Source organism: Vespula pensylvanica, chromosome 8, assembly GCF_014466175.1.
Source record: "Vespula pensylvanica isolate Volc-1 chromosome 8, ASM1446617v1, whole genome shotgun sequence".
Lineage (NCBI taxonomy): Eukaryota > Metazoa > Arthropoda > Insecta > Hymenoptera > Vespidae > Vespula > Vespula pensylvanica.
The window spans coordinates 3146491-3158990 of NC_057692.1; the positions used below are offsets into that span (position 1 = coordinate 3146491).

At 36.3% G+C, this 12500-nt stretch overlaps 1 protein-coding gene across 11 annotated transcripts in view; it reads left to right on the plus strand.

Moving 5' to 3' along the window:
• Positions 1-12500, plus strand: part of LOC122631075 (neurexin-1) — a 289963-nt gene that overhangs the window by 190507 nt on the left and 86956 nt on the right. For 8 of the 11 annotated variants that reach the window (XM_043816311.1, XM_043816303.1, XM_043816302.1 and 5 more), the window contains one exon: positions 5047-5124. The exons of 2 other annotated variants lie outside the window; for them this stretch is intronic. In XM_043816311.1, coding sequence (XP_043672246.1) covers positions 5047-5124 — 78 coding nt within the window. The remainder of the gene's footprint in view (positions 1-5046; positions 5125-12500) is intronic. One more of the 11 variants, XM_043816305.1, reaches the window with a different exon arrangement.

The following is a 12500-nucleotide window of genomic DNA, read 5'->3' on the forward strand; positions in this document are numbered from 1 at the left end:
ATAACGATGATATTTTCGATTGTGAAATAAAATTGTTAATTAATTTAATGTTATATAATAATATAAATATTATATAAATATGTACATATCTTCAATATATATATATATATATATATATATATATATATATATACACGTATGTATACACTATATAATATTTTCAAGAATCTCAGATTAGACACATATCTTCGTGTCTCAACAATGGCAGCTCAACAACGGAGGATTAATAAGCAAAACACCGGAATATCCGTTAATCCAATTAGTCAAAGACTGCCCAGGAATCTGTAAAGCTGTACACGTGAACGCTTCTCGCTAACCTACCTCACAAAGGATTCACTCGAATGATTTAAATTTTAGAGAAACGTTTCTCGTTGAATTATTCGAATCGAAGTCAGAAGTCGGTGAATATAATCGTACAAATACTCAACGTTACAGGAGAGTAAACTCGAACGGGAAACTATTCTCGTACACGCATATAGAATCAGAGAGAGAGAGAGAGAGAGCGAGAGAGAGACAGAGAGAGAGAGAGAGAGAGAGAGAGAGAGAGAGAGAGAGAGAAAAGAAATATGGGAGAGTGTAATAACCAATTACGAATTTCCTAGTTCGCGAACTCGACGATTTTCCAACGTGAACCACACGAGCTTTCGCGAATTTTCCCAAAAGTTTACCAACTCTCATGAGTTTTACCGAGATCGATCGTCATCATACTTGAAGCGAACATTACTAACGATAGATGATAATTATACGTTGCTAGACGTGAATTAAAAGGAAAAAAAAGAAGAAAAAAATGAGAAAGAGAGAAAGAGAGAGGGAGAGAGAGATAGAGAGAGACTCACCCTCCACCCAGAAAAAAATAGAGAATAAAAGAAAAAGAAGAAGAAGGGAAAAAAGGAAGAAAGGCGTTCGAGTATCAGGAGACTGGAAAATTAAGTGAGTCTATAGGGAAAGAGTGAAAGAGAGAGAGAGAGAGATAGAATGAGAAAGAGAGAGAGAGAGAGAGAGAGAAAGAGAAAGAGGGAAAGAGTAGAAGAAGAACGGAATATAGAAGAGAGACTAAAGACTGGTCAATTAAATTCCCGTTGTTAATTCGGGCAATTAACTCCCTGGAAACACGGGAGAGAGAAAGGTAGGCTGGTTAATTAAAGAAGCACCAGCGTGAATTCAAGAAGGTAAAGCGTTAATTAAAAGGTAGATCGACATGTAGAAGTACCGACGACGACGAAATTCCAAGGGTCGTGATTTTAAAGTGAAGAAGCACGAGAGTATGATGACACTCTGCCTCGAGAAGATATATAGTTCTTCATGCAAAATATTTTTCAAAGAAATCATTCGTTTTCTGCTATCAAAGAGAAAGAGAGAGAAGAGGAAAAATTGAAATTAATATTTCTTTCTTTTATTCTCTTTGTCTCTCTCTCTCTCTCTCTCTCTCTCTCTCTCTCTCTCTCTCTTTGTTTTCTTTTTTTTGCAGTGTTTCATTTTTTTTGTTTATCGAATCGAAGTTATCCGTGATATCTTCGTTAGCAACGACCGCTTTTATTTTTGGACGTAACGCAATAATGGGACGTAATTCAAAAACCGGAAGTGCTGGACTCGGGAAGCGCGTATTTCATATTCATTATTAGCTCACAGCTGTTACGTAACGAACGAGTCCGTAGGGTGAAAACTGTACGGTTCTACTGTACGTACGCATGTATGCATATATATATATATATATATATATATATATATATAATACATTCATAGTTGAATGCATGCATACATACTTACATTACGTACATGCATACATAAGTACATATATACATGGAACGGGATGCATCTATCGCATTGTTTGCGCTTACATTCGATTCAATTATTCTGCTTTTTATTTTTTTTTTTCATCTTTTTTTACTCTCTTTCAACGAGAAACAATACATCGTTTCGTTTTGTATCGATGTAAGACATATGTATATTATATTTAAATGATCAAAACGAACGAATTCGTGTGAATTAAAAAAATAAGTTCATAGGTATATTCAAGCTACATAGCATAGATATAAATAGCACATCGTAAATTCCCGTACCGCGGGATCGTTGAAAATAATTGTTGAAGCACAAAAATAGAATTCAACACAGACGCGAAATAAAAGAAAAAACAAAACAACGGAGAGAGAAGAAGAGAGAAAAAACAGGATATTATATATCAGATAAAACAAACATTTTTATGCAAATTTCAATACTATTCCTTCCCGTCACTGAATCCGCCATTTTAGAGATTCTGAATAATAAATTCCCATGTCAAAATTCGATATGTTAATCGAAAAACTATATTCATTGGTATCAATGAATTCCAATAACAATCACAATTATTTTCGTTAGAAATGGATGCTGATCGATGTTGGGATAAGGGTATAGATGGATGGGTGGGTGTGTGTGGGAGTAGGAGAGGGGGAGAGAGAGAGGGTAGATAGGGGTAGTCGATTGAAATGCATCCTCGGTTTCGAACGTGACGTTAGGAAATTAACATAAAGTTTGAAGGATCTCGTTTTAATTTTCGATCGAGTTCTCACTTTACTTCCACGTTGAATTTTTATTTCCTTCTTCAAGCACCCCCTTCTACTACCATCACCCTTCCATTCTCTCCATACTCCCTATCCTCCCCATTACATCCTCTAACCCTCTTTGATATCGATTCGCGACACCGTTTGAGAAGCAAAATCCCTTGATGAGACAAGTTTCGCAATAAGGGTTGCACTACACTGTCGTACAACCACACTGACGAAACCTCTCTTATTAATGTGGGCTCTCAGGACACAATATTACAAGGCATACCGGAGAAAGTTTCGAGCAACTGAAACCTCTTAGAAGATACTCGAGATATCTCGTGCTTTCTATCTATCTATCTATCTATTTATCATCTATCTATATGTCTATCTATCTATCTATTTATCTATCTATCTATCTATCTATCTATCTATCTATCCGTCACTCTCTGTCTGTCTGTCTGTCTGTCTGTCTTTTTATTTTTTTCTCTTTCTCTCTTCTATTATCATGAAACTCGATCGTTATCTTTGTCGATTTTTCGAAGCTCGCAACAGACGAAATGAAAGAAGGAATGGAAGAAAAAAGAAAAAAAAAAAAAGGGAAAAGAAGGAAGAGAAAAGTGATAAAACCGATTCGTACGCGGAACATTGATACTTTATATTTAAATTTTATTTCGTGTTCACGATAATCACCATATCGAAAATCGAAACGATCGGGGAACATCATTCGTACGTACACACGAGAGAAAATTAAATTTTGCCGAGGTCGTTCGTTCATCGGCCATCGCTCGTAACGTATAAAACGATCGATAAAAGATTTTCACGATATCGCGTTATTTTATATTATTCTCTTATCCTCTCTCTTTCTCTTTGTCTTTGTCTTTTTCTTTCTACTAAACTCTCTCTCTCTCTCTCTCTCTCTCTCACTCTCTCTCTTTATCATAGTTTATTGATTTTAATCTTCGACCGAGTAGCATCGAACTTTTCAACCGTTTTACGAACGAGCAAAATTAAAGCTGACGATGAGCGTAAATTTCGCACGTAGAAAATTTTGAGAATAAACGCGAGACGAGAAGGGGATCGTGATAACGTTATTCCTCTGGAAACTTGTCCTTCCATACGAAACGAGATCTCACATATTGTCAAGCAATTTTGCGAGAATATTTAATTGGTTTTAACACGTTGGATGCTGGGTTAGTTTTCGTTGTAACAATCCATTCTGATCGGAAACAGTTAAGGATAGAAAACGCTTATTTAAGAAGAACATTAAAAACGATCAATTATGATATTTATATAAAGTCATAAAAAAGAAAACAAGTGATTAAAATAGTGGATAGAGAAGGATATGATGTGAACAATAATTATTATTATCGTCATATTCTTAATATATCTTCGATAGTATCGACGTTTGAAAGAAGAAATAATGGATGAATGAAGAAATATTTTTTTAATAAAAATAAAAAAGAAAACCATTGAACATGAAAGAATTTATGTTTGTTTTTTTTTTTCTTTTTTTTTTACGACATTTCACGATCGTACAAAGGATGATCTATGTGCGCGGCATTCAACGTGTTAATATCAGTTACGACGTTATTTGAACTTTACGACTCGATTCGATCGTCAAACCACATCGTCTTCATTTCGATCGTACACATACAAACATACACATATTATACGTATAAACACTTCTCTCTCACCTAATATACCCAACATGCATACATATCATATCACGACCATATATGTAGATCATATCAATCTCAACAGAGCTCATGGTGGTTCTGTAATCGTTAAAACCATTGAAAATGTTCTCAAATAATCGATCGTACGAAGACAATTCCACCTGTACATAATTCCTTTTTCATTCCACGACGCGTTAGTTAATTATATTTGTTTTACAGGGTCCGATATTAGATATGTTTTACATTATATGTACCTCTCATATTTCCCGATAGGAAACAATTCACAGATTCGATCGATCTCATCGAGAAAGAATATTTCTTTTTCTCTCTCTTTTTTTCTTTTTTCTTTTTCTTTTCGTTTCTAGTAGTCTCGGTGATCGAATCAAACTGATAGCTGACTTTTTCCTGTATACATATATATACATTATATATATATATATACACATATATATATATACACACACACACACCTTGTCCAATCGTCCATCTATCGTCTCCTCTCTGTTTACCTTGATAGTTGAAAAAAAAAAGAAAGAAAAAAAAAGAAAATAAAGTACGAGGAAGTAGTAAAAATTCGCGAGAAAACCTTCGAACAAAAAAAAAAAAAAGAAAAGAAAAAAAAAAAGAAAAGACAGCCCTTTACCCAAACCCCCCTGTACCCAACGGCACCCTCTCGGTTTAGGGCGAAAACGATCATTCTAAAAGCCGATTCTCCGTTTGTTGCTATCATCTCTCTCTATCTCTCTTTCTCCTCCCCCGAAATCTCTTCTCGCACGTGCGCCCATTCGTGGTGACGTGAATTTGGGGCTGACACGCACGCACGCACACGCTATTGGACCGGGTTTAAGAAGGCTGCGGCGACTTCGGTTAACGCGAGGCGACTTCACGGCGCCGTGGTCACCTTCACCAGCTCAGAGTCCCACCTGGTAAGCCTCAGTATCCACCAAAGCTTTCGAATGAAACGAATTAAAAACAAAAACTTCGAAAAAAAAAAAAATAAGTAAAAACAAAAAAATATATAATGCATTAGAAGCCATTAAAAAAAAAAAAAAAGAAAGAAAAAAAATAGAACGGACCAAACGTAGATATTAAAAAAAAAAAAAAAAAAAAAAAAAAAAAAAAAAAAAAAAAAAAAAGGAATAAATAAGAGAAAGCAAAAAAAAAAAAGAGAGAGAAGATGAAAAGAAACGTAAAAGAAAGAGTCGAGAACAAAAAAAAGCAAAAAAAAAAAAAAAAAACCAAAAAAAAGATTAGAAAAAAGAGAGAGAGCAATGGCTCTGACTCGCTTATTGGCTCGGCCGTCTATCGTTCACCTGACACGCACCTCTGTCTATATAATATAATATATATATATATTTATTTATATATATATATATATATATATATATATATATATATATAATTGGCTAAATCTCACGCGAAAACTTAGCTTCTTAGCGAAGGAACGATCACCACTGCACCAACTTTTCTTCTCGAGCTCTACACGTGCCCCTGCGACTCGAATACCTATTCTATTTCTATTTTCCTTCTCCCTCTCCCTCTATCTCTCACTCTTTCTCTGCCTGTAATATCTATCTTTCTCTCTCTCTCTCTCTCTCTCTCTCTCTCTCTCTCTTTGTCTCTCTTTCTCGATCCAACACGCGTGGCACGAACAGGAAGAAAATCGGCGAAAATCCATAAGAATATAAATTGCAATAGTTTTTTTTTCTATTTATTTGTAATAAATTAATTTTTGTTTTTTTTTTTTAAATCGCCGATGTTCTTCCTCGTATATTCACTTGTGTGATTAGTTAGGAGGGCATTTACGAGTTTGTACATATCTTGTATATATATATATATATATATATTATATAGTTTCACGCGTGACTAACATGCTCACAGTTATATATATATATATATGAAGCAAGCCTGAATATAGGTACACCACTGATTACTGCACATGCACGCAATGATCTTCGCTCCTCTCATGATCACCGTCACTAAATATCTCGCCATATTATCATTCCTATCTATCTATCTTTCTTATCATCGTCGTTAATTAAAGAAATTAATTGAATGAAATGAAATAAAATCGATCGAGTGAGTCGGTGCAAAAAAAAAATAAATAAATAAATAAATAAATAAAAGAGAAAAAATGAAAAAAAAAAGCAGAACCGATCACCGAAAAATCGACAAGTAGTTTTCCCGAATCTTCTTTTTGTTTTTTAATAATTCTGCCCTTCTTCTTCTTCTTCTTCTTTATCATCGTCATCATCATTTTTCTTCTTCTTCTTCTTCCTATCTTCTCTCATTCCTTTAGCATAATAATGGAGAAAATTATTGCTACCTTTGCAAGTAACGATTTCCTCGTGACGATGCAGCTAGTAAAGGAAATAGTAGTAATTGTTCTCCATTGAAATTTCTTTTTCTCTCTCTCTCTTTCTCTCTCTCTCTCTCTCTCTCTCTCTCTCTCTCTCTCTCTCCATTTCTTCATTGAACCATAACTATCTTTCTCTCACTCTTTCTGCCTCGTGGAATGAACGATTGAGCGTCTAACGATTTGCCTTTAGCTCGAGCACCAAATTGCATGCGGCAAGTGGAACGGAACGAACGCACCCACCTGCATGTTGACGCAAAAATCTACGTTTAACTGTTCTTTCAGGATGAAATGGGCTGCGTTCGACTAAGAGGCCGTCGTTCAATCGTTCGTCGGCATTCGTCGGCGTTCGTTCAACGAGACGAACGGTCTGCTCTTCTTCGCAATTAGGGATTCGATCTTCTAACGAAGGACAGAGGATTATCAATTGGTTATCCTTATAGATCTAAAACATAGGAATTAGAACGTTCGATCAAACCAGTTCCCGAGAATTTATTTCGTCGGTCCGACCGAGTGAGAAACACCGATCGAGGAAGGAACTCGAGTTAATTTCTGAATCGATTAACCAGCACGAGTTAGAATTAAACTAGACAACGTTACTCGGATCATCATTGTTGTCCGATCAATGGAAGGAGTGTCTAAAGTTATCGATGATCGGTAGTGCTCTACAGCAGCTTTACAGGAACATTTCGATAGCCATCTTGTTGACTCTCTCTCTCTCTCTCTCTCCATCTATTTATCTATCTATCTATCTATCTATCTTTTTCTCATCTCTCTCTCTCTCTATCTATCTATCTATTTATCTGTCTTTCTCTTTCTCTCAGTGTTGACACTCTTGAATTCGTGCGATGCACGTAAAACAGAAATTACAAAGGAACAATTGGTACATTCGGAAATACCATAACCAAACACATAGACATAGCAATATGTTCCTATATAGAGTAGTCGGCCCTTCGTTAGCCTTGCCCTGGAGCGGATAAGGTAACTCTAAATTCTCGCATACGAGGCCAAAGCTGCAATAGAGTCAGCGTAACCACGACATCGATATCGTAACTCTTGCGCAGCTGCAACTCGGTGGGGCTCTGGCTAAGAAAACAGTTGGAATAACTTTGAATATATATTTCTCTATTACTTCGTTCGTGGTAACACTGCTTTTCCTGCACCCCTATCCATCCCTCACCCCTTACCGCCCTTACCGCCCTCCTCTAACACCATCTGAACGAGAACGAAGCACAGAATGTATTCCTAAAACCGCGCTATGGTATAAAAGGGGTAAGTCAACCTGTTCCCAAACTATTTTCCTCAATCTTTCTTCTTCACAAAAGTTCCTTCTTCCTTCGCGAAACGAATATTATAAAGAAAATAGAATTCGCGATCGAGATTCGTCGTTCGCGAGAAGACAAGCTACCTTGGTGAAGCCAGAACCCGTGAATTTATTTCGTCTTTATCATCACTTTCGAGCTCATTGAATATTCATTTCGTACCGACGGACTAGGGACTCGAGTTTCTACTGACTTTTGATAGATTGAAGAAAACAAAAAAAAAAAAAAAAAAAAGAAAATAGAAGGAAAAATAAAAAGAAAAAGAAAAAAAGAGAAACACATAAAAGAAAAAAGAAGGAGAAAGGAAAGGAAATTGCATAGACGCCTATCTCGTTGTTTCATCGCTTGCCGATTAACAAGTGACTCGAAAACTTTGATAACTTCGTTTATACTTTAACAGCATGCAATAAGTAGTTTCGATTAATCGAACAAACTGAGCTCGTCGTTCTTCCTTCTTCCTATCTCTTTTTTATGAGTTTTTTTTTTCTTCTCTCTCTCTCTCTCTCTCTCTCTCTCTCTCTCTCTTTATCTTTTTCTTTCTTTTTTTTTGTATAAAAACTTCGAGATACCTGCAACGAATTCGAACGATCCAGAGATACCCGCGTACGAATGGTACGTTTGAACGTACGTACGTAAAGTACGTATACGTACAGTGCCATTTAAATTAGGTCTAACTACATCTTCGGAATAGGTAAAATAATTAGAAGGAAAGTTTCGTAGTTAAAAGTTCTAACGAACGAGGCTCGCAAAGTTTTACCAACGTTTATTTCCGGGGTTAACGCATTGGCGGTCAATGATATCGTCTCGGCCTAATTCCTACGGCAAAATCAAACTCGAAATTAGCCTAATATCCTGTTACAAATCATCCGATTTACCGAATCTATATATTCAAAGTTGCTACTCCGGCACGACGAGAAACGTGCGCCTATCTAGCGATCCCGATTTGCGGAAAACTCGTAGCAAGATTCGCGGATATTTGATCCACTTTGGTGTAATCGTTTACCCTGATTTATCGTTAATATCTCGCGGTGGTGCCTCGATTCGATTAGTTATAACTTCCGTTTTAAAACTATTTCGAGATTTCATCGATTTCAAGTGATTTCTATCGATCGTTAAATGAAAAAATTCATTGTGATATATATCATTAATAAAACTCATCGTCCATTCCTTCATATTAAAAAAAGAAAGAAAAGAAAATGGATTAGAATATTAAAGCGATTTGATCCATTTATTCAACGTTATTATTATCCGATAATGTCACTCAACCAACAAAGAAATTTAACCGTACGTGAAATTGTTATGACATAAGATTCTGATTTATCTTGTTCGAGAGATCGTATGTGGATAGGTGCGTAATAGGTCCAGCTCGGTCTTAATCCGTCAACCAGTGATAATTCTAAGACGGAGACGTGTTCGATCGGTTATATCCGATAGATTTGATATCGTATCCTGCTTGCAGGATCTCCATTTGCTTGGAAATTCTCACGGGTGGAATAAGGTAATCAGCCATTTGACGGCTATTCCCAGATGGTTCGTGATCTAACTCTAAAATGCTTCTACTACTTTATTTATTCTCCCATGGAAGACATCTTATACAAATATATACGCGTGTATATATATATATATATATATATATATATATATATATTTACTCATACCTTCATTTTATTTTTGCAAAATCACATACGCGAAGAATCGATCGATTGCGATAATTATTATTTTTTTCTTTTCTTTTTTTTTTTTTTTTTTTTTTAACGATACCTTCATATTTCTTATCGAGCCTTCCTTAAACGCATAGCTTTTTCCATGATTAACAAACGTCAAGAGTAGTAACGAGGATCGATGTTGGAAAGTTTTTAATGGAGATTAATTTCCATGGATCACGATCGGGTCTCCGACAGTAAACGATATTCTCCGAGGGATTTCCTAGATGGTAACGCAGTTTCGACTTCTATTCTCGATAGGCCAAATCCTCCGTAGTAGAACAACTTGTTTGAACTAAGAACTGGGAAGCTACTAGTTCATCCTAGCTAGAGACTTATCCTCTCGTATCTATCCAAAAGCACTTCTCATTACGATTTAAGCGGTTCGGACTTGGTATCATCGTTATTTCGAACCGTATCCAACGCACTAAGATTACCGATTACTTAGATCAAATCAAGGATAAGACGCAACCTCTAACTCGTATCTAATACTAGTAGACTTTGTTTCCAAGAAATTCCAGACGCTCGAGTATTAATCGTCCTTGTTATTATTTCTCTTTTCTTTTTTTCACAAATAAACTGACGTAAAGATTAATTATCTCAAAATAGAGTGCTAATTCGTTAAATGAGTTTATTATATCGATCGATAAAAAAAGGAACAGATAATTAGACCGAGTAAAACGTCGATCGAACCTTCCAAGTTTTTTCGTTCAGGTCAGCCGACATAACAAACAGATGTTTCTCGATATTGGATTACTTCCTAGATAAGAACTCGTTTTTACTGTTCCTCAGAATCTAGCACAAAACCATCCTCGTTGTATAGCGAGCAAAGTAATTGCGATCTTTATGATATCTTTTTTACGATCCGATATCGTCCTAAAGCAATAAGAGAAAATGGAGCAACCATGATCGGTAAATTCCATTGAAGCAATCTTCGATAATGATCAAGTAACAATGCTTGCGTATGTTCGAACTTGTGATTCGACGATCCCAATAGTGTCACAACTGCTCCTACAAGCTTGACCACTGATAACTCACCTTAACCTCTCTCTCTGTTTATCTATCTATCTCTATCTCTTTATCTTCCTCTTTGTTTCTTTTCTTTTCTGTCTCTCTTTGTCTCTATCTATCTATCTATCTATTTATCTGTCTGTCTGTCTCTTTCTATCTCTTTATCTTTCTCAGTCTCTCTCTCTCTCTCTCTCTCTCTCTCTCTCTCTCTCTCTCACTCTCAACCTTTGCTATGTATATCGTACGAAATTCAAGTTACGAGAGTTTCGTATAACGACGTTTAACCGGCAGCCTCCACAAAGTTTGTCTCTTAAAACCACCCGCTAACTATCCAAAACCAGAACGTCCCCAGCAAGAGCTCCACCCTAACTGCTTTCTCGAATTTACTCCTATCCCTTATCCTTCAATACGTAAAAGATTCTCCGCCGTAAAAGTATTACCTACATTATCGTAAATATCAAAAGAAATAGCATGTATTAAATATATATGACTTCGAAACGTTGTCCGCAAAGGAACGGTACTTATCGCAATTCAAAAAAAAAAAAAAAAAAAAGAAAAAAAGAAAAGAAAAGAAATAAAATAAAACAAAAAGAAAAAAGAGACAAAGAAAAGAGAGAAAAAATCGTATGGGTGTAAGAAATTTAGTCGGAATGATTCGCGAAGAGAAAAAAGAAAAAAAGAAGAGGAAAAAGCAGAAGAAGAAGAAGAAGAAGAAGAAGAAGAAGAAAGACAAGAAGAGAAAAATAAACGTAATATCGTCGTATTTTATAGGGTGACATAGACATAAGATCGGACGAGAGGAAATGTGATAAAAAGCGAGCTATTTCATTTGTATCTCTTTGTGCGACCCTACCCCTAATACATATATCATTCGTCATAGATAGATATATACATATACATATATAGAGTTACATACATACGAATAGAAAGTAAAGAGATCTCGTAGCAAAGGGACACCCTTCAGGCATAACGATGGCGACTGACTAACCGTACATACATACGTTTGCTTCTAACAAGTACCTATGTAACTAATATGTACATATCAACCTTACCTACAATTCGCATGTTCTGATTCTCAAAGTCACCAGTAAAATCGGGAAACGAGGGAAGGGAAAGTGCTACTTGCGGGATTGTCTGCGATTCGGTCAAAGCTCGAAGCTTAGCACAAAGAAGAAGCTTGGGTACGTTTGTGGTAACAGGTTGGAAGTTTCTAGGAGTAGGTAGATACTACGTTGATATCTATGTAAGTACGATATATCTATGTATGTATATTGACATACATGCATAAATACACATACATATTCCCACATAAAGCATTTACCGAATACTCTCAAATATCGACGATCTCTCGAGCTCGGACCGTTCCACGTTTACAACGTTTACGTTAATGACTTGATCAAGCTCCTAGACCTTTTCGAAAAGTACGCCGGAATTTGATCCAACTCCTACGTTCCTTTATCGCATATATACGTACGTACGTACGTATAAACGCAACGCCTATCTATGTATACGTAGAGCCGCGGATTTGTAAACAATTTATTTCGTAAAGTAATTTAACTTTTCTAATTGATCGACGTAGGTAGTACTTGTCAGGAAGTAGAAGAGAAAATTTCTAGGCGCTACTGTACGACGAGACTTTATCGCGAGTGGTACGTTACGACGCGTGAGAGAGAGAGAGAGAGAGAGAGAGAGAGAGAGAGAGAGAGAGAGAGAGAGAGACAGAAGAGGAAAAAGGATGGATGGAGGTGAGACGCCAAGGCAAGTTTCGGGATGAAATATACTCCTTTCGAGCTTGGCAAAGTACCACTTTGCGGTCCGGACTTTCGAGACGAATCTTTTGGAAGGAGGAGGCCCGCGCACTACCACTACCGGCAATACGAAAGTAAGAGAGAGAGAGAGAGAGAGAGAGA